The sequence below is a fragment of the Sciurus carolinensis genome, chromosome 5 (genome assembly GCF_902686445.1).
Source record: "Sciurus carolinensis chromosome 5, mSciCar1.2, whole genome shotgun sequence".
NCBI classification, from domain to species: Eukaryota; Metazoa; Chordata; class Mammalia; order Rodentia; family Sciuridae; genus Sciurus; species Sciurus carolinensis.
Genome location: NC_062217.1, coordinates 3,615,167 through 3,639,981, shown reverse-complemented (window position 1 = coordinate 3,639,981; position 24,815 = coordinate 3,615,167). Strand labels below are relative to the sequence as shown.

Here is a 24,815-nt window from a genome sequence, read left to right as displayed (position 1 = left end):
TGACCGATGAACCAAGAGCTAGCTAGGATGTTCACAGACTGTCAAGGAGTTGGGAGGCGGGGAAATGACAGCAGCGGAAAGGGCGGGGCAGCAGCTTTATATGACATTACATTCCCCCGTTTCTGTTTTTATAAGAAGGTCTTTGTTCTCCAGTTCTTTCCCCCTTATCTCTCCTTCCTGCCTGTGACTAGGCCTGGTTTTGCAGGTGAGCTGTAAAAAGTCCATCCTCCCAGGGGCAGTCTCCAACGTCCAGACTTCCAGAGGCAGATGGCTTTCATGGACTTCATTTCCTTGATTTGACTGATCCCCTATTTCCACACTAACTGCTTGTCCCCAATTCTGGCGTCACTCACCACGGCCCAGGGTCCTGGTCCTGGGCTGTGTGAGGGTCCCCCTCGGAATCCTCAGTCTCACCTTTGGGTTTGAAAGACTTTTCTAAGAAGCGAGTAAGCAACCTGACATATTTCCTTCCGTTATTTATGATGCTACTCCTCTGCCTCGTGCTGTTTCCGAGAAGAAATTGGCTGTCATCCTTGGCATGGTCCTTCTGTGCACAAGACACCTTTTGTCTCTGTGTGCTCTAAAGATTCTCTTGTATTTCTGAGTGATTTGACAGGGCACACAGTGCTGTGGTCCCCGTGTTTCCTGGACTTGATCTCCCACAAGCCCTTTGGATATTTGACCCTGCAGCTCTCATCAAATTTGGAAAATTTGCATGGCTGGTTTGTGGAATCTCTCTCTCTTTTCTTCTCTGTTGCTTCTCCCTTAGAAACCACACTTTCCCACAGAGCAGGCCCTCGAAGTCACCCGAGCTTGCCAAAGCTCTCTGCATTGCTTTTGGTATTTTTCCTCCAGCTTTGATCACCAACTTCAGGTTCACTAATCTTTTCTTCTACAAAGTCTAATCTCTGTTCACCTAATTCCACAACTTCAGTTTGGATTTTTAAAAAGTTCTTTGTATCTTTAGGGTAGTGTGTCTTCCAGTGTCTGTTGACTCATTTCATGATTGGTGCCACTTTTGGGCCAGTGTAATCGAATATTTTTTACTCTGTGTTATAGACAGTATTTCCACTCGCTTGCCTTTTAATTTGGGACTGGTAGTCAACCATCGTGAGTCGTGGTCTGTTAGGTGGTGTATGTTCTCGCTTTGCTGTGGGTGCTCTGGAGCTGGGCTGGGACACCGTGTGCCCTCTGCCTCATGGAGCTACTCTCCTGCCCTCCTTCCTTGTGCTGGTTCCCGCTAATCCATCTGGGTGGTCCTTCTCCAGCACTTCTTCACATTCATGGGCTGATCAGTATTCTGCTCATGACTTGTGGTGTGTGTGACTCTGGGGTCTCTGTAGTCACCTCTGATCCTCTGCTGTGGAAACTATCTGCCATGGCACCCTCACCTCCCAACTCCAGCCTCCAGCTCAGACCATCGGCCCATCTTGGCCTCCCCTCTCTGTGCTGAAGTCTGGGAACTCCCAGGAAGTGCGCTAGGGCAGGGTCAGGCTGACTCGCCTACACTCTGTCCCTTAGGGCCTTCGCAGTCTGGGGTCTACTGTCCTGAAAACCCCCACTTCACATGGGTTTAGTGTTTCAGTCATTCCAGGGTAGAGGCTACAGCCAACCACCACGTCCTTCTTGGTGACATGTTTCCTACTACGTGGGAACTTCATCTATTAAATTATTTGAGTGCTACTTTGAGCACCTACCATCTATTCTCATAAAAGAGAACTTCCCACAACAAAGCTTTTTTTTTTTTTTTTAACATTTGCATCTTAAGGTAATTTTTACTAGTGTGGATAATGGTACACGTTTCTGCTTTGATTACTCAGATTATGTATACCAACTTTTCCTAAACAGATTTATATCTCTCTATAAAAATTAACATAGAGCAGCTGGTATTTTATGAAATGATGATGCTAGACGTGAGGTTTGGATAGGAAGTGGAGGCGAATACTATATTTGTTTGAATGTGCATGGATTTTAATTAAGTTAAAATTAAGCATACTAGAAATTGTTCAGGAAGCTGATGACTTCCAGCTTATTTTTAGGGAAATCTGGGTTGGGGGCTTCTATTACCAAATGGTCAAAAATGCATCTTTAAATGCAGGTTTTTGAACAGAATTCTGAACATTTTGTACCCACCCCCATCCCCGCTGAAGAAGAGTGTTTTGGCTCAAGATAAAGTGCCAGCTGCTTTGCCCACAATAGAACTTAAGATCAGTGAGAAACTTCCATCCTCTTATTGATGATCTATTGGTGATTTAACCCAGGGAAACGCTGAGAAATTTTATAAATTCTTAAGATATTTCAAAATTTATATGTAACTAGAACAGGAGGCTGCGCTTTTTCAACAGTACCTGCTACTTAATTTCTCGTATATTATCTCAGAAATCTCTACAAAGACCCTTCCCTGCAAGTATGAATACAGACGTTCAACAGACATTTACTGGGTGAAATACGACTCCCAGAAGCAGGCCTGAGCCGATGCCTCTGGCCTCTGCTACTTGCTGCTACCATTTACTTTCAGTGATCAGGGAAATCACATGTAGAGTCATGCTAGCAAGAATTGATTTGTTTCACACAAAAGAAAAAACACTAAAATAGATCTTGAAAAGTGAAAGATCTCTACACAGTTCCTGTGTCTTGCACATTCTATCCTTGGAATTCTCGTACAATATTTATTCATGTAAAAGATGAAGCCTTCATGTGAAGCTGCAGACACACGCTCTCAAAATGACTCACTGAAGTATTTAAAATTAAGAGAAGTCGGGGTCCCAAGGAACATCTAACAGTAGAGTCTGCATTATGCCCCTCCGCCGTTTGCTTCTGACTATTCTTTCGTTTCCTGCCCTAAATCTCACCCGAGAGTTCTCTCAGGACCTGAAAGAACGCTGGAGTGGTCGCTAGAATCACTGCCACCTCCCTGCGCACCACTGGCTGCTGCTCCAGGTGCCGAGGATGCAGTGGCAGGAGCCCTGCCCAAGCCAGAGTGTCCTGCAGTCAGGTGGGGGACAGACACGTGAGCACTGTGGGGAGCCCCTGGAGCCTGGGAGAAAGCACGTCACCTGCACAGATGGGGGGCCCACACATGTTCCTGGAGACGTCTGCAGTGGCAGAGAGAAGTAACCCGCCAGGGAGAAGAGCGGGCAGGTGGCGAGGCTGCCACAGAAGCAGGAGCAGAGTGAAGTGAGCAGGTCGCAAGGTGTCAGAGGATGGGAGACCTCGGAGCAGGAAGAGGGGAGTGGGAGCGAAGGCCCGGCCTGCGCGTCCGGGCAGGACGTGGGACTTCTGCGGCAGCCCCAGCGTCAGACTCTAGAACAGTGTAATAACGCGGCGGTGTTTCTCTTCGTGCTGGATTGGGAGTGGGCAAATTTTGGCCCAAGGCCCAGTGCAAGCAGTAGCAGGTGTTTTGAGTGGGGTTTTACTGGTGCACACCCACAGCCCTGGGTTCCTGTGTCCCGTGGCTCCTTCCCCGTTTCAAGGCAGGGTTGAGAATTCTGGCACAAACCGTAAGGCTCACGGGGCCTAATGTCATCCCTGTCTCGCTGTCACAGAGACTGTCCACAGACTCCTGAGGGAGATGGCTGCACGGTTTCTCAGCCTGGCCATCTGACACTGGAGCCTTTGTTACAAAGGGACGTCCCGTGTTTCCCTTAGCTCCTTACGTAAAGAGGAGTCTGTAAGATGTGTGAGCCAGTTCATATTTTAAAGGTTTTTACTCTCTGGTAACAAAATGTGCACCGCCTGCCACATGCGTGGTGTGCCTTGCTTCAGTTCAGGCAGGAACTGTGCGCCTCCGTTGTCTGCAGCTTCCGTGCTACGCAGAGGATCTGGGAGGCAGCGACTCAGAAGCCGAGGACACTCCCACCTCCGGAGAGCCAGCACCTTCCCAGGGGGCCAAACCGACGGTGTCCCCCACGCCCCCGAAAGGACCCCCGAAGCTAGGACTTCCCTTGTTAGCGTTGTCCCTAGTGCCCAGTGGCATTGCTGGCATTGATAGGCTATTATCAGAGGTTAGGTGGCGGCAGGAGCCATAGCGAGCCCAGACTCCTCCGAGTGCTGCCGTCCAAAGACATGCTGTATGCTGATGAGCTTGAGAGACAGCGTTTCCCGCCCGAGTTGCTGATTCCTGCAGGGCCCTCACTAATGCCTATTTTAATTGTGTCTCTTTTTGAATTAAGACTTTCATTGAAGATGTTTATTATCAGTGAATAATAATACATTTAGATTTCCACAGTATCTCAAATAGCCCACATCTTTTGTCATCTGGACCTACCCATCCAGTATTTACAAATAGCAAAAGTAAGTAATCAAGATTCAATATCTCAATTAGATGCACAAGTCATTTTTGTCTCAAAATATAAATATCTTAGATTCTAATTCTTTTTTTAAAAAAATACTTTGTTTTAGTTGTAGGTGGACACAATACCTTTATTTTATGACTTTTTTTTATGTGGTGCTGAGGATCAAACCCGGGGCTTCATGCACGTAAGGCAAGGGCTCTACCTATGAGCCACAACCCCAGCCCTAGGTTCTGATTCTTAATGTAGCTAATTATTTCTCTTATCACCTAAGCTTCTTGGATAAAATAACCTATCATTATTTACAATGTCTCACAGAAGAGCAACAGGAATTCCACTCTTACTATCACCATTATGATGATATGATCTTAAAATCTGCACGTCAACTGCATTTCCTGTCTCCGTGTGATGTGACACGGTGAACATGAGCATTTGCTGCCCTAAGTTTAATTCCTCACTGTGCTAGTGCTCATTCTGTCCTTATAGGTGTGTCCGTTGGCTGTATTTTAAAATTAATCCTTCCCCCAATTAGCAAACATCGTTAAGTTCAGAGACCAAACCTCATCTTGACTCTACCCGTCAGTCACCGTTTCCAAGTGGTTGTTCACAGAGAAGCAGAGCTGCTCCTGGGGCAGGGATCTCATGTTCACTGGTTCACAGACGACTGTGATTTCCTTCTGAACTTGCCAGTGACTTGCTGGCCAGAATAATGACAGTAAGACAGTGGAAGGAGATTCACATGCGCCTATCTGAAGAGGCATGCACCTGGGTGAATCACGTCAGAACCGTGGCGGCCAGCAAGCTCCACACGACTTTCAGCCATTTTCAAGAAGTGCATTCTCCATTCTGCAGAGAGAGAGAGCAACAGAGCAACCTCTGCTGCCAAGGAGAGTGCCACCTGTTCTAGCTTCCTGTTCCTGTGCAGACCCGGGAGGTCGGCGTGGCCCTGACGGGTGCTTGAGGAAGGAGCACATTGCTTTGGGAGTGGGATGATTTCACCTCTTTCATAAGACTTCAAGAGGTCTCTTATTTGGGTTTAAAGAACAAATGAGCATCTGTTCCTCTCGGTTTAACTAAACAAGCTGTTCTTGTACCTGATAAATACAAGCTCCGGTTCAGCCAGTACATCATGGGATGCACGCTGGCTGAGGAAATAAAGCCCGTCAATTTGCATGTACAGAACTGGCTGTGCCCTGGAGCGTGTGCAGCCGGCTCAGGAGGCAGCAGGACTGGCTCCCTTGCTGTGGCCATTACTTCAGCTCCACCACAGCCACGTCCCCAGGGGCACAGTTTCCCAGCTCAGTGGTAGAAGGCTCTGGATACTATTGTCACCCATAGGGTTTCTGGTACAAAAATAGCCGGGGGTTGTGTCAGAAGGACAAACCTGTAGAAGAAAACAGATGTGTTGGGGGGCCTTTCAGGAAAGGAACTCAGTGCACCTTCCATGCTGAGATGGTTTTAATTTGGTTTCACTTTCATCCATTTATTGAATAAATAGAATGTTGTTATGCTGCACAATCAAGATGAAGTGGCGCCAGCTCTCAGTAAGAGAGCCTGTGAGCGTGGTCATGTCAGTTCTCCGCAGATGCCGATGAACTATTATCTGCGTGCTGGTGTCGCCCGATCCCAGGAGCTGCAGTATAATTCAGCCCTCTCTTATTATTCATCTGCCATCTGGTGTGGGGTGGAGACCGGCTTTGTGACGAGAAGAACAGGAATGAAGGCAGCAGGAGGAAGGCAGAACCTCTGGGCAGCGTCGGCCACTGGTCTGGGGTGAGAGGCGTGGGAGGAAGTGAGGCCTGCAGGCCCTGGCCATCCACGGCCACGCCTCGCGTGCTGCTCTGGCACACACTGCAGCTGGCCAGGGCCTCAGCTCCTGGAAGGGCGCGCACACAGGCCGGAGCCACGGAGTTGCCACGCTGGTTTCCAGGTGATGCTGAGGACTCTGCCAAGGACTCTGGAGCAGGAGCGGCTCCAGATTCAGTTCCTCCGCCTCCTCGTGAGCTCCTTCCTTCTCTGGGTGTCCACCAGCGGTATTGTGAAAGGCAACTTGGGCCTCAGTTTGGGTGCCAGGCTCGCAAGTCTTAACAGTTAACTTTTGGCAAAGAGGCATCAAAACCACAGCATCAGCAATGACCACCGCTCAGTGGGGAGGCGAGGAGTGTGTGCCCCTCGACAGGGATGGCCGTCAGGGAGGGCGAGGGAACAGCAGGGACTCCCTTCCCTCCGCTGTCTGACTGCCTTCCTCACGGACACCATTCTCGCCCCGCTGCCTTCGTCCTTTTGAGGACAGAGGTGAAGAGGGCAGGTTCTGTTTCCACCCTGCATCCCCCGTGATGAAGCACAACTGTGTTTGACTCAGAGCTGATTAGATGCCAGCTCTGCAGTGGACACAGCCTCTTTCAATGCCATCCTAGGGCCAGCGGGAGAACTCAGGGTCATATGGAAAAATCTACCGCCGTACCTGGACCTGAGAGCCACTTCCTAAACCTTCCTGTGTTTCCTTCCTTCCCACGGCTTCCTGACTCCAGAGAACTACAAGTAGAAGATGGGAAGTCCGCGCACAAGCCAGTCTCCCAGAGTCCCCAGAACCAGCAGGGGCCGAGGTGATGTCCAGGGCTGGTCTTCCCTCACTGGCTGCTGCCACACACTACCACCTGCCCACGGCATCTTATTTCAAGCCCCGTGGCAAGGTCAGCCGCATGGAGAGACCACCATCACTCCCCATTCACCCCTGCACTTCACTGCTGCACAAGGCCCACTTCCAGAGTGCACAGGGAAGACCTCAAGGCCATGTGAATCACACAGCCATGCTTCTACAGGTGACCCCAATTTGGAAGGAGAGGGAAAGTCAGTCTTGACCCATCGCACAGGCACTAGGCCTGGGTTGGGGAGGGTAGCAATCCAAAGCCTTCCTCCTTTGGTGGAGCACAGTGTAGACCACAGTGAGAACTCGGGGACCTCTTGTGGATCCTGGCAATGGAAAAATAAAACATGGCCCTGCGGGAGGAGACGGGGAGCGCATGGACCTGAGAAGCTCCAGGTGAGGGCATGCGGGCACAAAGGACCTTGGCAGATGAAGGGGTGGACTGATTCACCCCTGGGCGCTGGAAGGAGCCAGCAGGGAAGCTGGACAGACAAAGCCTCCTGCCTGAGCTAAGCAGCCGCAGTGGGGAGTGAGGAGGCTCCAGATGGCACAGGCAGCCTGAACTAAACCACAGTGGCCGGTGGGATGGCTGAACCAGAGTCATGGGAAGGAGCGAGCACGTGTGCACGTGAGACGTCACACAGAAGATCTGTGAACGAGATGATGCTCGACAACTTGGTCCTTTGGCTTTCACGTCCTTCTCCTTAAAGAAAAAGTTGCAGATCTTCCCTCTCTGATTCATCCCTGCTCTGATCCCACCGCGCCGGCCTGCTGAAATCTGTGTCAGCCGTCTCTCCAGCCCCGGTGCTGCCTTTCCTCATCCTTCTCCGGCTTTCTCCGTGCACGTCAGTCCTGTTGCTAGGCAGCTGTACCGGCATCCCGCCACTCAGCCTTCCCAGTGCTGGGAATCGACCCTTCCGCACCTGTGCTGTGTTCGCCGCAAGAACAGGAACAGGGAGAGCCACACCACAGGTCCGGCAGCTCCTGGGTGGGTGGAATGTCCCTCCTAAGCTGTGGCCAGATGGCTACGTTTGGGTGTCCATGGCAGGTACAGACACCATGCTGTGCTCCAGGGAAAATATCAAGGGAGAGGTTCTAGAAGAAAGTGTAACCTCATCCTAAAATAGAGTACACAACAACGAGGATGAGTAGAATATAGGACTCGTATTCCACAACGCTGCCCGTGAGCTTTGTTAGTTTCCATAGCTTTTGCCGAGGAAAACATCCAACAAACGTTGCCTGCTCCATTTCCCCCTCAAGCCACTGGTGGGATCTTTCATCTGCGCCATGGACCACCAGAGCTGAGCACTTTGGTTTATTCGTCGTCTGCAAGACCTTGATGCCCTGCATAGTAATGTGTTTCTCCAAGGTCTCAGACATTGTCCAGGACGCCCCTGTCCTTGCAGGGGCTCTTTCATTCCTGTAGGGCTCAGCACTGCCGACCACAGCTGGACTCTGCATCCCACGCCACGGCTCTCTCCCACCTACCCTTCCTGTCTTCTCTCCATCCCTCTTGTCTTCTCCTTTAGTCCTCCAACAGGTGGCTCCTAGAACATTCCATGCTTCTTCCCATTCTTCTCTTTTCATCAATTGCCCCCTCTGTTCTTGTGTGATGAGAAGGGAACTGTTTTTCACCAAATGATATTTTGTGGTCCACAATGAAGTAGTTAAAATATGACCATAATGAGAAAAAATCCATAAGGTCCCGAAATAAGAGGGCCACATCTTCCCTGAGGTATGTATGATTCTTTCCACAGCGAGTCATGCTCACATTTGAGTGCATACAGGAGAGTTAGAACATCACTCCACACACTTCGGGGTCTAGGCATTTCTAGACAGAATATCTTGCTCATAATAGGCATGCAATAAATATTTCTTGAGAAACTTAAATGGCTAAGGGGTTGCAGGATACCAAAATAACAGAATTCTTTTTGAGAATGAAGAGATCAATATTCAGCAAATAAACAAGTTCAGAGGAATTGTCTGAGGTTAAAAAATGTTTGATTTTCATTCCTTGCATTATCGTTGCTAGCTTCTCTGTGTCTTCCTCTCAGTCTTTCCCTCTTGAATAAGGGACCTCAAAGTGAATACCACCTGGGGTGTGCTTTTCACTTAGGATTTTGTAAGATACCAGAATTTCTGTTATTTGTGTATTATCCCATCCTGACACCATGAGTGCATGGAGGAGAGGTTGCGTCCTCTGGCAAGCACTCTATGGATAGTGCCCACATTAAGGACGTTCTTCAGGAACTTTGAACCCTGTCCCCTGACTACAGATCAGCAACTCAGGATGCAGAGCGTCAGGAAGAAGGGGAAGTCAGAAGGAGGCAGAGACACATTCACAGGAAAGGGGAGGCACCTGAAGCCTCCCCTTAAGACTTGAGTTCCACAAGGACACCAAGGACACCTTTAAAGAAGTTAGTTCGGTTTTCTAAAGGGTCAGCACCAGCCTGTCCAGTCATTGAAAGATCATGGCAGTGAGGAAACCCTCCGCTTACTAGACGGTGGCCAGGGGCTCCGCGTCTGGTCTGGGGGCATGGCCAACAGTGGTCCTTGGCTCCTTCTGATGTTGCCTGACTTTGCCCCCTGGGTTCCCACTGGCATTCTTTCCCTCCCTTCCGTGTAGCACTGGTCAGGGGAAACCGTTGTTCTTCCCAGGCTATTTCATCTCAGTGGACGGTAAAACCATGCGCCAGCCACTTGGTTTCATCTGCTCTTCCTTTCACCTCCATCCATCAGAAGACCTTGTTGGCTCCACCCAAGCCTGTGCTGAGTCCCACTGGTCCTCACTTCTGCACTGGTGCCATCTTGGTTCCGTGTCTCTCACCTGAGCTTGGGAAGGGCCTCCAGGGTCTCCCGGCTGTCCTGCTCCTGAGATAGCCTGCTCTCAGCCTCGCTGCCTCCACCATGCTTTCAGTGCCACGTGACATGGCTCCTCTCCTCCCTGCTCACTCGCAGGACTCAGAGTCACGGCCAAGTCCTGCTGGTCATCTGCAGGCCCACACCCTTTCCCATGTGTTTCTTTCTGAGCTCACCTCCTGCACCTCTCTTCCCGCTTCCCCAGCCACGCTGGCCTCCTCGATGTTCCTCGGACAGGCATGAATGGTGCTCCCTCGGAGCTTCGGGACCTCCTTTCCCCTCAGCCTAGAGAAGCCACAGCTTCCTTCCTGTCAAGGATCTGCTCACAGTAGGCACTTTCTTTCTCTGAATCGTTGACAGCTTATCTGACACACTTTTTCCTTACTTTTTGGTTCCTTCTTCATGATAGACTATAACGACTTAGTCTGTTTTGCTCCCCGTACATTCTCCATGCTTGGAAGAGCCCCCGCACATGCTCCGTGCTCAGTGGTGTTGGTGAGTTGATTGATGGAGCTGGGATGCAGGGGCTACTGGGACCCAATCCTAGAGGTGGAGCCGATGGCAGTCATTCCCCTTGTTCTAACCCAGGCTGAGACAAGAAGAGCCAGTGGACTTGATTCTTACCTTTGGTAGTTCATTTAAGATGGAGGAAAGGTGGAAGCCTGGGGTCTCCGGTGGACCCAGGCGCCCTGGTCTGGGACAGCAGAGGTGAAGGTGTGGAGAGTGAGCGCTGGCAAGTCCCACCTGCAGTCGCCCCTTGCTCAGGACCCCCTGCTGCTGCAGTTGCATGGCCTCAGTCTCAGATTGAAGTTCCTGGGCGGCCACTCAGCTCAGTGATAGAATGATCTGATTCTTCCATGCTGAAACACCACCTGTGGATGCCAGTCATGACCCAAAGACACACTCACCAAGGTCTCACTGAAACAGGGTCTCTTGCCCTGCCTAAGATGATGTTTTTGTCTTTTCAGTGGAAATGTCAGAACGATGCCATTTCAAGTGTCACAAGAACAATATAAAGTGAAAAAAAGGCTTTAAGTGCAAGGTTTCTATTCTAACTTGTTAACACTGTATTCAGATACTTGAATTATATAAATTAAGTTCTTGGTTATAATTTAAAAGCTCCCAAATAAGACAATTATCAGAGAGAATAAAGAGATCGTTTGAGAGCTTGTGTTTTGCTGTGTAACCGGCTGAATGGTGGGCATGCTGGTGCTCCCCAGGCACAAACGAGCCTGCGTTCCCCATGCCGCCCCACGGCCCAGCTGCCTGCAAGCCCAGGGCCCCCTGGAAGAAGGGATGGCTAGCGCTCTTTTCCTGCTCGGTTCTGCATGCTCGCTCCTCCTTGCACTTTAGGCCCTTCTGGGGACAGGGCAGGCTGTTCTCACCCTGACTGTGGCAATGGGGTGGAGTCAGGTTGCCCTGGGTTCCAATTCCAGTTCAGCCACAGTTACCACTTGATTGTGGAGCTTCTGTAAGACAGTACCACAGCCTGCAGTATGTTTGGAGGCCAGAGGCTGAAAACAGGCAGGGCCCTACTCTCAGAGAGGGGGTGCGGTGCTTGCTGCCCTTCCTGGCTCCTGGTGGCGGCCTCAGGCCTTGGTCCTCTTGGTCTGCAGCCGCCTCACTTCACCTCCTGCCGCCATGATGTGGTGCTGTGCTGGTGCCTCTTCCTTAAAGACCAGCGTGGGATTGAAGTAAGGCCCACACTAATGCTCTCATGGCAACTTGGCCACCCTGCAAAGACCCTGTTTCCAAAGATCCATGCTCCTGTCTTTTGGAGAGCAGATCTTCGCCCGCACCATCAACTCCCTGTATGTGGGCAAGGGACTTCACTTCTCTGACCACCACTCTCTCCTGTCAAGTGGGATTGTCACACGGGCTCCCTGCGTCTGTGAAGAGTATCGCAGTGACATGAGAAGCGCTCAGCATTCATTCAGTGCCCAGGGCCTGCTGCTACCCATCCTCCCTCCGCCTACCCAAACGCAGGCCTCTTGGCACCCATTTGCACCTGCTACATACAGAGGCAGATGCCACGAAATGCACAAGATGGTCCCTGACCCCAGAGCAATGGGTGCACTTTGAGGACAGATAGGAGTTCATCTTGAAGGACAGAATTTGCACCTCATCCAGAGAAACAGGTGGCACTGAGGATGGGCAGAGAATCGCTGCCAGGTCATTGCCATGGGCCTCATAGAAAATGTGCTGCAAAGTTGAAGCCAGAGGGTTTGCTTTAGCCCCCTGCCCCGGCTTCTTACCTACATGGAGAGATGGTCTCTTAGGTCGCCTGTCCCCTTCAGCCGCTGGACTGCTACCAGACACCAGCACCTAGCTCCCGACCCTGCTCACTCACAGGCAGTACGCCTGTGTGCCCTGCCCTCTCTCTCTCCCTGGACGTCGCCCTTTCTTTTCTGTAGCCACCACAATGTGGTCAAGATAAGACAAAGACACCACCCTGAATGCCTGGTGTGTAAGAATTCACATTCTTAATGACCATCAGAAATTCACACTGGCTACCGCAGGCTTCGCACATCACTTATGGGTACTGAGTATGACCACAGTGCTGGGCAGGGGTTCATGCCCTGGCCTCTGACATCAGCTCAGTGTTCAGGCTCTGCTGTGAGTGACGTGCTCTGGTTGTGCCCTCCTGCGCTGTGAGCATGACATAGGAGCAAGGCCTGTCTTTGAGCAGGAGGGCTGCTGCTGGCCTTGGCGGAGTGGTTTTGTCTAGGCCGTGGCTAGCAAGGTGGTAAAGATCCTCCATCCAGGAAAAAGAGCAAACAGAGCTTTCAGTGACCATGCTAGGGATTCAAGAAAGGAGATAAGCACTGTTTCCTGCTGAGGAGGCGAGCAGGTGTTGTCTTGGTCAGTTCAAGCCACGATGACAAATTTCCGTAGACTAAGCGTATGTCTAACAGTCCCAGCGACTAGAAGCCCAAGACCAAGGTATCTTCTCACTGTGCCTTCACGTGGGGAAGCAGGAGCTCTGGTCCCTGCAGTGTCTGCTAAGGATACCAATCCATTCAGGAGCACTCCACCCTCATGCCTAGCCAGGGGCCGAAGGCCCCCTCCTACAGCACAGCCCTGAGTAGAGTTCCACCCTGTGACTTTCAGGAGACACTCACTCACTCCACAGCAGGCGTGTTTTCCCAGTCTGCGTTGCGTGCCAGACACACACGGTTACTGCAGCAGGGGCCCAGGTACAGCCCCTCACTTACCTGCAGGATGTGCAGAGATAAGGCAGTGCACATGGATCTGACATAGCTGTCCACGGTGCATGACCCCTGCCCTCACGGCCACTCAGAGGGAGGCAAGTGAGTCAGGGTGTGCAGGCAGCTTGCTGCTTCCTGACCACCGGAAGGGAACTGAGCACTTGCTTTAGATGTCAGATTTGCTGCTGTGTCCTTACTGTCAGCAGTGAGATATCACAGAGAAAATGACAGAAGACAAGGTCGGAGTTTTGGCATTGATTCCCATCAGCTCGCAGAACCACCTGACCTGAGCATCGTTCTGATCACAAGAATCTGCAGCATACAATGCACAGGCCACTGCTCAGCTGAGGCTCTCCTCCTCCTGCTCCTCCTCCTCCTCTTCCTCCTCCTCTTCCTCCTCCTTCTCCTGCTCCTCTCCTCCTCCTCCTCCCACTCCTCCTCCTCTTCTTCCTATTCTTCTTCCTTCTTTTCCTCCCCATTTTCTTTCTCCTCCTCCTCCTGGGCAGTCTTGCTTATAGATTAGGTTAAATACCATAAGTGCAAAGGAGTTTTTATATAGACTTTTGGGAACAGGTGCTATACTTTTGGAAGTCATTTTTGAAAAATCTACAAAACTATTATGTTGCTGCAAATTTCAGCTAAGCAATACAAGTCTGTTACTCAGAGGTACTTTGCAAAATGACAATGTACTTTAAGAACATTTAAAACACTCAGTCCCTAATACATGAGGAGGAAGCTATCCTACCTCTCCTTTAAGTAGGATTTGCAGATATTTTCAGGATCCTTTATTATTGACTAACAACAGCTAGATTTACTCTCAAGTGGTCATAAGAAAGATGCTTGAATTTCTTATGAGGTGTATTTTTAAAAAGCAAATCAAATGCCTAAAACTAATAAATTTTTATTCTCTTCAAATTTCCTTGATATAAATGGTTTACATCACTCTGTGACAGTTCTAAACATAAATTAAAGGCTTGAAAAAATATCTGACTCATTTGAAAAGTCGTCTTCCCCATGAAAGACGGTTTGTTCACATTGGGCTGGTGGGTGCACAGGGGACGGGGGCTTGGGGTTCCCGGGACACAGTTGGGGACTGAACTGTGACGTGAGGAAGACAGGCCTGTGGAAGGGGCTCATCTGCTCTGCACGTCAGTCACTCTCCTGTGTCTGCTGCTTCTGACAGGTACAAGCCACTGGCCGACACACTGCTGCGCCAGGAGCAGGAGCAGCCCGCCGAGGACAGGTGCCGGCTTCTTCTCCAGCAGTGTAACCTGCACGGCTGGCAGGTTGGTGGTCCGCAGGCTGTGGGCTCTCTCTCCAGGGTGGGACTTTGAGGAGTGGGCTGGGTGGTTGCGAGGAGCCGCCGGGTCTTCCTGCCAGAAGCGAGCTCCTTGAGGTGAGGGCGTGGAACAGAATCCAGCCAGCTCCCCGGGGCTCAGTGTCTCCATGATGCCGGGTCTTTGCGTCTCAGCCAGCAGTGAGGCAGTTTAGGAGACTGGCACAGCCACGGTGGGAGGCCCTCCATTTGCCCAGATCCCACATGACCTTGGGGGACATTCGACATCCAAACTGAGCAGTAGAAGCTTCAGAGGGGCCGGACACTGAGGAGCTGGGCTTATCTGCTGGCTCTGCGCTGGTACCTGAGGAGTGTTCTCAAGTCCGGGGTTTGCCAGGCTGGCTCTGGCCCTGTTCAGGCCCTTTCCTGTCTCCCTCTGTCTTGCTTTGCGGCCCACTTGCCATGGTGTGGAGCTGCCGCTACCTCAGGCCTCGCTTGGTGGCAGAGGCTTCACTATGACCAGTGAAAGGGATGCCACTCGAGATAAAGTGACATGTGGCGTGCCCACCTGGGCAGGGGACAGTTCATGTGTTGTTTCCCCAAAGAGCATCAGAATCCCACCCTTGACTCCCTTTGGGAAGAGCAGATGTGAGGAGAAGGTAACATCAGAGCGGTCCTGGCCACGACAAGGGCCATGTGGAAGTTTGGGCCTTGAAACTCCTGAAAGCACATGGGTGGCAAGCAGCATGGCTGGCAGCCGAGAGCTCCGGTGAGAGAGCAGCTACCGGAAGGCAGACATAACCCTCTCTAAAGAGTGGACAGGCGGGCGTCTGTAAGAGAAAAGGTGAGATCATCGGTGAGACCAAAAGTGAGGCCTTTCCTTCAGCGGCACAAGCCGCTGGTTCTGAACTGCAGGCTGGGTCTGAACGTGTCCCCAGCCTACTGCAGGTCACAGCGCACTCGTGTGTCCATGGCCAGGACACAGAGCCTGGCGTCGGCACTGCTGAGTCACGACTTCATTGTTCCACCCTGCCCCTTTCTTTGCTATCTTTTTTCTAACTAATAATGGAAGCTGAACTTTAAATAAGAGTCTGAAGGAGGAAGCTTACTCACTGTGTTGTCAGAGATGCGCATCAGTGCCAGAAGACTGGATAAAGGAGGAAGGAGGAGGGGAGATTACTAACAGGGCTGAAGTCAGCGAGCCACGCCGAAGTCGCTGACATGGATGTGGGATGCACAGATCCTGTGATTACCAGGCCTGTAGGCAGCACGAGTCACTTCAACTGATTCATCCCTGGAATCTTTTAATAAGCAGTTGTGGAGTAAGGGTTCAGGAATAGCCTAATACCCAGACTTTCTTATGGTACCTTTTTCCTCTATAGAATGCTCACAGATGAGGCGTGTCTGTGTGCATGTATGCATACACGTGTGGCTTCACATGGACGCATGCATTTTCACGCCTAGGGCGAGAGAAAGGGAATCTGCAGCAGTTCTTCCGTGAGGACAGCCCTGAGCAGGGTGCCCCCAGCCCGCTGTGAGGGAGGGTCTGGCTGTGGAGCAGGCTGGGAGTCACGCTAGCGCACCCTGGCCACTGTGGTTCCTTCTGGAGCTGTGTTTGTGCCGGGATACTTGAGACAGCAGCTGAGGATGGCACGAAATTGGAACGCACGTAAGAACTTTGAAAAAGAACATCATAAGTTTAAAAATGGGAAAGGGTTTCCCTTTCATTGCAGAAATCCATTTTCTCCTCGTTTTCTAATTCCACACAAAGAGGCTGAAAATACAAAATGAGAGACTGAGGGAGAGAGTCCTCCATTCATTCCTAGAGATGTTGCTCTCCTGTTCCTTGTCCTCCCGCTGAGGACCACTGCCCTCCTGCCGCTTCTTCAGGGTGGAAACTTTCACATAACGTAAGCCATGAGGAAAGTAATTGGCTTCATAGAAATAAAGCTCATTCACGTTTCACTTGTACATTAGGCACGAAGCGATTTTTGTTAAAAAAAAAAAAAAATCACTTATTCCCGACCCTGCACTCCGACTCCTCAGTTTCAGAAGGAAAGCACGTGTTCCAGATGTGGGGATCACTGCAAGGTGCTGCTGTGGACTCTGCTGTGCCTCGTCCATCCTGTGACAGCTAGTATGGAGCTGTCGACTGCAGCCGCAGCCAGGTGGGCACGGACAGCTAGTGCACCTGCAGCATCGCGGCCAGTGGCCAAGGGTGCCGCTGCTTTTATTTAGCAGCCAGTGCCCATGCCTTGGCCCTTAATACTTAGTATGAAATTAGTGGCTGTTCTTTCCCATATTTTTATAAAAGCAATGCTAGAGGAGAGAAGAGATTGGAGTCTTTTTTTTTTTTTTCTGTGTGAACCTGCATTTGGTCTTAGCTAGAAATTCGATTCTCTTAAACAAAAACATTAGCCATTTATTGCCACTATAGTGGTTCTTGGAGATCTTGTAGGTTTTGTCATCCTTCCCTAATTCAGTCAGACGCTGTTGAAGGACAGCCTGAAGTGGTCAGCTCCCTAGTGACCACACTCTGTCCATTGTGACATTTGACAGACATCAGCGTCTCCTGTCCCAGGTGAGGGCAGACATGCCTGCCCTCTGCTGTTGGCTTTGCACACACCTCACACCTGCTCTCCACCCTTTGGGCACACGTGTGTTCCTGGGCATGCCAGTCGCTCTTCACGATAGAGGAACTTGTAGCACCACATAAATCAGAATGCCTCTTATCCACACGTGTGCTACAGCCAGTCAGAACTTCTCGTACTTGGTTTAGTTTGAGCCTAAAAATAATTCCACGCAGGAAGAGGAAAGCAGCAGGTGTGTAGTATTGTCCCCAGATCCGGGAAAATAAAACCTCCGAGGGTCCTCACCTGGAGGCCAGCACGCTGAAGAAGCAGTCGGTGAGGCGGAGGTTTACTTCGTGGGAAGGCCACCTCGCTGAGGCCAGCTCATGACCCTTCCTATGCTGTGTTCTTTCCTCTGCACTCAGCTGGATCTGTAATACACCACCTGAAGTCATTCTGTCCAAACAGGGGGACTGGAAGGCCTGGGTCATACTCCACAGTCCTGCTGTGTCGGAAGCACCTGTGCCTTGCCCTCCTACCTGGGCAGCAGCTCCCTGTCTGGCCTGTGCCAGGAGGGTAGGGAAACCCACGGGACTCCTCCCGCTGCAGGCCGGCCGCATCAGAAGCCTCCCCAGCCAGCTGCCAGCCAGGAGCACAGAGCATTTCCACACTCCTTCCAGCTGTATTTTGGAAAGAAGCGGAGATGTGGAAAGTGGGACAGGGGTGAGGGGAAGGGGAGGAGGAGGCAGAGGAGGAGGAGGACTGCAATCACGTGAGGTTTGACATCAACTCTAGTTGAGAGCCAAGACCTAGATGCCACCCAGCCACCTGGAGCAAACAAGGCGGGAGGCAGTTCTCCCTGGAGATGCGAGTCAGGTTGGAGTCGCGTTGCGTTCCCTGCTTGAGCAAAGGCAGTTTGAAACGTCTCGCTGCGCTGTTGTGACTCAGCAGCTCACAGCTGGCAGATGCCCGTGGTGTACTGTGTGGTCGCCGCCTCCCCGCTGGCTGTCCCCACCGCCCCAGGGCCTGCCTTGGCCCTCCCTACACCTAGCCAAGGGCCGCCAGCCCTCCTCCAGCACCACTGCTTCTTCAGAAGGGACCCTGTCTGTCGCTTGCCAGCCGTACTTCCACCCAAGGGGCAGAAGGACACAGCACAGACTCTAGCCTACCCATGTGACTAGGAAGCTACCAAATAATAGTCCATCTTTTATATAAATACATAAGTACATATGAAATTTTAAAATCTAACATAATGCACAACAAAATCCTAACTTATAATACCTAGGAAATTTTTTTAGCTGAGAATCAGATGTAAATTTTGTTTATAGCTATGTTTATAAATGTATTCATGCCTTATTTCCATGATTAAAAATGATTTTAAAATGTCTAACTACTACATCAGTATACCTGTGATGTAGGTTATGGTATTAGGCCAAAATGATTATTCAGAGCATTTTAGAGAAAAGTGCTTTTGCTTTCTGAGAGCTGATTTCCACGCTGTGCTCCACACAGCCAGCCCTTGCTGCTCAAAGGCAGCCTCGGGCCTCGCACAGGGTTGGACCTCTAGCCACAGGTGTTGGTGGGCTCTGGGTGTTACTGTTCCCTTATACTCAAAATAGTCGTTTCCACTGCATTTGTTTTTTTAAAAAGTAAGAAAGTCAGATGCAGTGGTGGCTGGGAGGACCTCCCTCTTGCTGGTGTGTCATCAGAGTTGGCGAAGGAATGGCATGTTTAAAAGCACGGTGGGCCAGTCAGAGCTGTGTCCTTTTTGACAAAACAAAATTTGGCTAACTTAGGAGAAGTGGAAGTTTCTTGAAGTGACTTGAATAGAATCTACATGACTCACTTCTAGGGCTGTTTGCTGTTCCACCAGATATATTTTTCTTTATGAAGCAGAGTCCGTGAATCATTTCATTTGTAGAAAAATGATCCAAATACTTTGAATCAAGTCGTAGTTTGAAAACAGTTAAGCCGCTATTTGTTAACATTCACTGTTTGTTTTATCATCATGGTTATCATGTCTTATTTATCTAAATAGACACATTTTTAAATTCAGGGCTATTTTAGGTGGCTTTGAGAGTCTGTGTTCCCCGTCTCCGGGCCTTGCACCTGTGCTTTCTGCCCCACCTGCCCCAAGCAACAGGAAGGAGCCCGGCAGGCTTTGAGCTGCATGTGGAACATGCTCATTGTGCATGTTATGTCATTTATGTAAAATGAAAACCTTTGAGACTCATTCTTAGTGGAAAAATAAGTGGTATAATCTGATTTTCACACATTTTCTATGCATCTCCTGGTTCTAGGACGGTTTCTGCTGTGTGGTTATTTGAATGCTATATTCATTTTCCAGCCATCTGGAGGGATGATGGATAGAGAAACAAATCTGTCGAGCGGTTCCTGCACTGCCGGGGTACCACTCAGAACAGGGCTGGGAGCTCGGGGGATCAGGGCAGGGGGGCAGGTAGCTTCGCCCAGGGAAGGAGCACGGTCAGGGGACACTTGCAATTGAGGTTCCTACCATTTCCTGGTGGAGGGAACTGTGGCCGGGTAAACAGGCGTCCTGTGTGGCCCCTGTGAGGCAGGGGCCCCTGACATCTGTTGCCAGAGGTGGCAGAAGAGCAGTTCAGGGTCAGTTCTGGAGATTACCCTTGTCACTAAAGGATGAGTCAGACCCAGGGATGCTTCTGAGGACTCATCAGAGTAAGAGATGGAACCAGAACTTCACCTGCACCCCAGTGGCCCACGCGGTATAATCCCCATGTGCAGTCGCACCCGTGTGAGAGACAGAGCCGAGGAAGTACCCACCGCACTGACCCAAGACCAGCCCATGCTTTAATGAGATACGCTTTTCCTATTTGTGTTTGTTCACTAAGGAGGATCGTCACTGTCGTCATCTTCCCGTGACTCCCGTGGGACCGTCTAGATTTCATTATGTGTCACTGTAAAATATGCCATCTTTAAAGGATTTGCTCGTGCAGTGCTGAGAAGTACAAGATTAACATTTTACCATAACCTTAAATAAAATCAGCTGGGCAAAGGATTTATTATTTCATTAGCCTAAAGTAGTACAGTAGAGAAAAGATAATAAAAGTAGCAGCCAAGAGCTGCTGCCGTTTTAACCACGCCTGCTCTTCTGCATCTTCTGAGAGGAGACACTCGTGTTGGGGCCTTGGCTCTTATTAGTACCGTAAATTTATTTTATTATTCCAGGAGCACTCCATAAATCAGCTATAATACAAGTTAGAAAATAGCCTACGAAATCATCCTTCCCTTTGTATTCCTTCTCTTTTTCTGGAATGATCAGCGTCAAAAAAGTAAACACTAAGGATTTAAGAGTATCTCTTGAAACAATGTATATTCTAACTGAAATTGCCACATATATGTATAATTCAGTTTCTTTTTTCTTTTTTCTTTTTGTTCATACTGAACACATACCATGGACAGATATATCAACACACTTTTGTTAGAAAAATAGTGTGTGTTCCTGATAAGAAAATTTAAAAATAGAAAAAAAAATTAAAGAAGAAACTTCCCAAAACTAAATTACTGAGAGAGAACTCGGATGTTTGGTGTGTTCACCCCTTAGCTTTAAAAAATCATATTACGTGTGTGTGACTTCTACCACATCTCTCCCCCTTTGCAGCCTGAGCTTCATGAGGACAGATCCCACACATTTTCCTCTGTGTGCATGTGTCCTTCCCTGTCATGACCCCTAGGGTCTGGCACATATTAGACAGTCAACCAGTATTTGTTGAATGAATGTATGCATGAGCGAGCCTCCTGCTTGGGATCACACTTTCCCTTTGGAAGTGAAGGCATCTGCAGTCAAGTTTGGGTGACGTGTGACAGTTTCTTCCTTTAAAGTAACTTTATAGCTTTCATCTCAGCTTCATTATGCAGAAGGCTTAGAATACTATCTGGCACTAAGTAATTGCTAAATAAAAACTGTGGCTCTGCCTAATCCAAGTTTCATCTCTTAGAAATCGGTCTAATCTCTTCTCCTTCAGACTTACTGACTGATTGATTCAGCAACATTTATTAAGCGCCTTTATATTCCTGAAGTTACACGTGGTGATCATGATGCCTTACAGTCCAGTGGGGGGCAAGGTCCAGGGGAAATAAGCAAGCCCAGATGAGGATCCACACGAGCAGGGAAGCAGCAAGGACACCATGGTGGTAGATCAATTTAGATAGGCGCTGGGACAGGGCAGTTGGGTCCAGGGAGGAGCAGAGTGTGCTGAGATCTGAAATGCAGGCTGTCACAGAGAACTGGTAGTGGAGCTACCAGAGAACCAGGTGAAGTGGGAGGAATAACGCTGGGAGCAGAGATCCTCAGCCTTTGTTTTTTGACTAATTGTCTTGCAAAGGAGAAGAATTTGTGAAAATTTAGTTCTGGGGAGGCAAAAATATCTTTGCTATACAATGATCGGTTGTTCAAAGATTAATTCTACTGGGCAGTAAGCAGCTCTTAACAGCTCAAAAATGCCGTTCCTGCTTATGCCAATCAACTCCATCTCTGCGGTTTCCCCAATTCCAGCTTTATATTTTACAAGCACTTTTGAGCCCTCTTATGCTCCAGAAGTCTTACGGTAGTTCAGGTGTTTTGCCCATCAAGTTCCAGTTTCACCCACCAGGGGAAGAACCGCCATGGAGAGTATGTTAGGGGCAGCAGAGGATCTTGGGTGAGACAAGATTCCATTTGACGTTCCCTGGGGAGCTACCAAGGAGCTTCAGAGAGGACAGCACCAGGACCTGCTTTACGCTTTGAACATGCTTCTATTTAAACAAGAACTGGGCCAGGAAGCCAGTTGGCAGGCTGCTACCAGAGAGAGCAGTGGTGGGCAGAGCAGAGGGGGCAGAGGAGGCGGGTGTGGGGGACAGCTCTGCAGGTGGCCGTTAGTAAGCACAACTGCTGAAGATCAGGGACTCAAACAGCAGAGTCTCTTTTCAAACCCAAATGTGAGTGCAGATTAGGAATGTATCCTAGCTTTTCTTAAGAAAAATGAATTTGCTGCAAAAAATTGCATGAAAATTCCAAATGATGGAAAAGACTCAGCCCTTCCAAGATGGAAAGCAAAAGATAGCTCACCAAGATCAATGTGAGTCTCAAATGAAACACAGTTGCACCACCGGACATGAATTTGGAAAATCAGCAAGCCACTTAAGGATTTCTGAATATCTAAAAACATTCCTGAGGGCAGGCCATGGAAGGCCAGATGCCCAGGGTGAAGTGCCGTGGGCCTTGGGTTTAGGAGTAAAGCAAACATGGAAACAAGCCATCCAGGAGCACGTGGGTGCCAGGGACACTGCCCTGGTTAGCAGGCAGGCTGCGGTTATGTTTATGCCACTCCTAATCTCTGTCACATGCCCCTTCCATGGGTCAGGCAGTAATTATTGACATTACTGGGCCCATTTGGTTGAAAACTAAAGATGAAGAGTACCCTGTAAATGAGTCTGTTAGCTCATCACGTGTATTGTCTCTGACTCTGAAACTCATGGTCCTGTTGGCGTGGCTCTGGTTTGCTTTTTACAATGTGTCTTTGGGAACAGGGGGTTTTTAACACTCTTGACCATCATTGATATGGTTCCCATAATGAGGTAATACGGGATCGCACCGTGAGTGATTCACCAGCAAGCTCAAAACAGCGCTTTTTCCTCATCCCTGCCTGCTGTGCAGGCCACACTCTTCTAGGTGAGAGTAATTAATTTTTCCTAACCTATAATTATATGTAATTCAAGCCAAACCACCTTCTTCAAATACCAGAAGATACAGGACTCTATGAGATACGTGTGGCTGTAATTATCTTCTCTGTGTTGAAGTTAAACTTCAAGAATAGTCTATTTATAACGAAAAGAACTTGCATTTTAGTATAAATGTATCCTTTGAGGATGTTTAAAAGTACATTCAGACATTCAGAACCAGGCGGCACATCCAAACATTTCCTTTCCCTGGGTTTTCAAAGCTACCATGAACACGTAGCATGCTGCCCCAGCAGCAGAAGCACAGGCGGTGGGCACCCCTGCAATTCCGCGGATCGAGACATCGGGAGGGGGCAGTGCAGGCGGGGCTGAGCGTGGCTGGAGAGGAGAGCCTTGCTTGGATGGGTGCTCTGCCCAGCCTCCTGACGCAGTGGCACCAGGGGACCTTGTACCCCGGTCCCTGTGGTCCTAGAGCCTGGTTCGGCCCTGGCACCGGGCCTGCCCTGGCAAACGTCTGCCTCGTGAATGAATGAATTAATGGATAGATACACGGACGTACAGTACAGAGAGATGCAGGATGACAGATGAGTAAATGTGAGACAAGGAGAATCAGCCTCCGAATCCCAGGGAAGCGTGAGGAGGGGCCAGGGATGGCTGGTCCTGGGCGGAGTCCTGTGCGGGAACACATGGCAGTGCTGGGGCTTGGAGCATGCTTGTCTTGGGAAGGGATGACCTGATAGGCACAGAAGCTGCTGGCAGGGTAAAAATAGAAAGAACAGTGCTTTAAAGAGCACAATGACATTCTCAGATCAGCAGGAAGGAAACAGCTCTGGGGGAGAACTCCCGACATCAGGGCACTGGAAGAGAGTGCTCTGTTCAGCTGCTTCTCGGAGGCTGGGCGCAGATTTCCATTGGAAGGGGGCTTTGCGAGGTGCCAGGGCATCCTTCTGGAGTGCTAAGGCTACAGCGAGAGAAGATGGCCACTTTAATGCAGCTGCGACACAGCTGTCCTGTCCTGCTCCAAGTATTTGCTAGAACGATGCTCAGGCTTACAGAGCAAGGGAGATGAAAATGTTTAGGTGAATTCTGACTAGTAAGAAACAATTCATAATGAAATGTTCCCATTAAAATAAATCTGCATTAACAGTACGTTCCAGTAGTTACCAGCACAGGGCTGCCATCCAGCAGCACACCACAGTGTTGAAGCCATGGGGCCAGGACTCCCTGCAGCTAGGGCGGGCCCCGGAGGAGTGCAGGACGAGCCCTCCACGGCCAGCCATTCTGCTGGATCCAATGGCCGAGAGTGGCCTGGAGCTCCCTCTTCAGAGATCTGTGAATGTCATGTTATGGAGGCTCTGAAGCCAACCTCAAAAACGGCCTTGTAGCCTGGGGCCAAACAGAGGCATCAAGTTCCCAGAAGATTAGTAGATCGGGGACATGGTTCAAGGTGAGTTAAAGGACAGGTAAAGAATAGAGAATAAGTTAGGTGTTGGACTTAGGTCTACGATAATCCTATGCACCAGAGGTATTGGAAATTTCAAATTATGAAATATGAAATTTAACATCTTTATTTATTGAATCACGTTAGATGTATTTTAATAAAATTAGTCAAACAGCTTTAGCAGATTTAAAGTGATTAAGATTTATTTTAAATGAACACTTTTTTAAAGATCTGAGCTCATGTTTTATAGCTATAGAGAATTCTTTTTGGAATTCTTCCTTCTCTATCTTATTAATCCATTTATTTTAATTTCTTTCACCTTCATATATCTAAATTGTGACCCTATATTTTCAGTATTGTCCCGGACCATAAATACCACATTGTTAAGTTGCATAGTACAACAGGTATATAAATAATGACGCAACCAAGATACAGAGCTGCTACAGGTTATACAAGGCACATTAGTGACACAATAAACTATTAAAATGAATTCATTATTATAAGGTACACATTGAGCTGAGAGTTCACTAAGCCATGTGGGTTTCAAAGGATGAACAGGGGCTTACCCAGTGGACAGGTGCAGAGAGAAGAATTGAAGGAAAAAGAATGGTATATGTGGATCCTGAGGAGAAAACAATTTCCCAGTAAACAATGTGATAAATATTAGGACTAGTTAAGCCCAAGTGTATTCAATAAGTTCTGGAGATTTGCTGTACAATATTGTGCCTATAACTATTGAATTGTGCACTTAAAAATTTGTTAAGAGGGTAGATCTCATGTTAAGTATACTTGCATAGTTAAAAATAAGAGTGGAAGAGAGAAGG

General features: G+C 49.3%; 1 protein-coding gene across 4 annotated transcripts in view; it reads left to right on the top strand.

Moving 5' to 3' along the window:
- Positions 1-24,815, top strand: part of Myo16 (myosin XVI) — a 606,187-nt gene that overhangs the window by 508,846 nt on the left and 72,526 nt on the right. For all 4 annotated transcript variants that reach the window (XM_047554578.1, XM_047554580.1, XM_047554577.1 and 1 more), the window contains exon 28: positions 14,191-14,293. In XM_047554578.1, the coding sequence (XP_047410534.1) occupies positions 14,191-14,293 (103 nt within the window). The remainder of the gene's footprint in view (positions 1-14,190; positions 14,294-24,815) is intronic.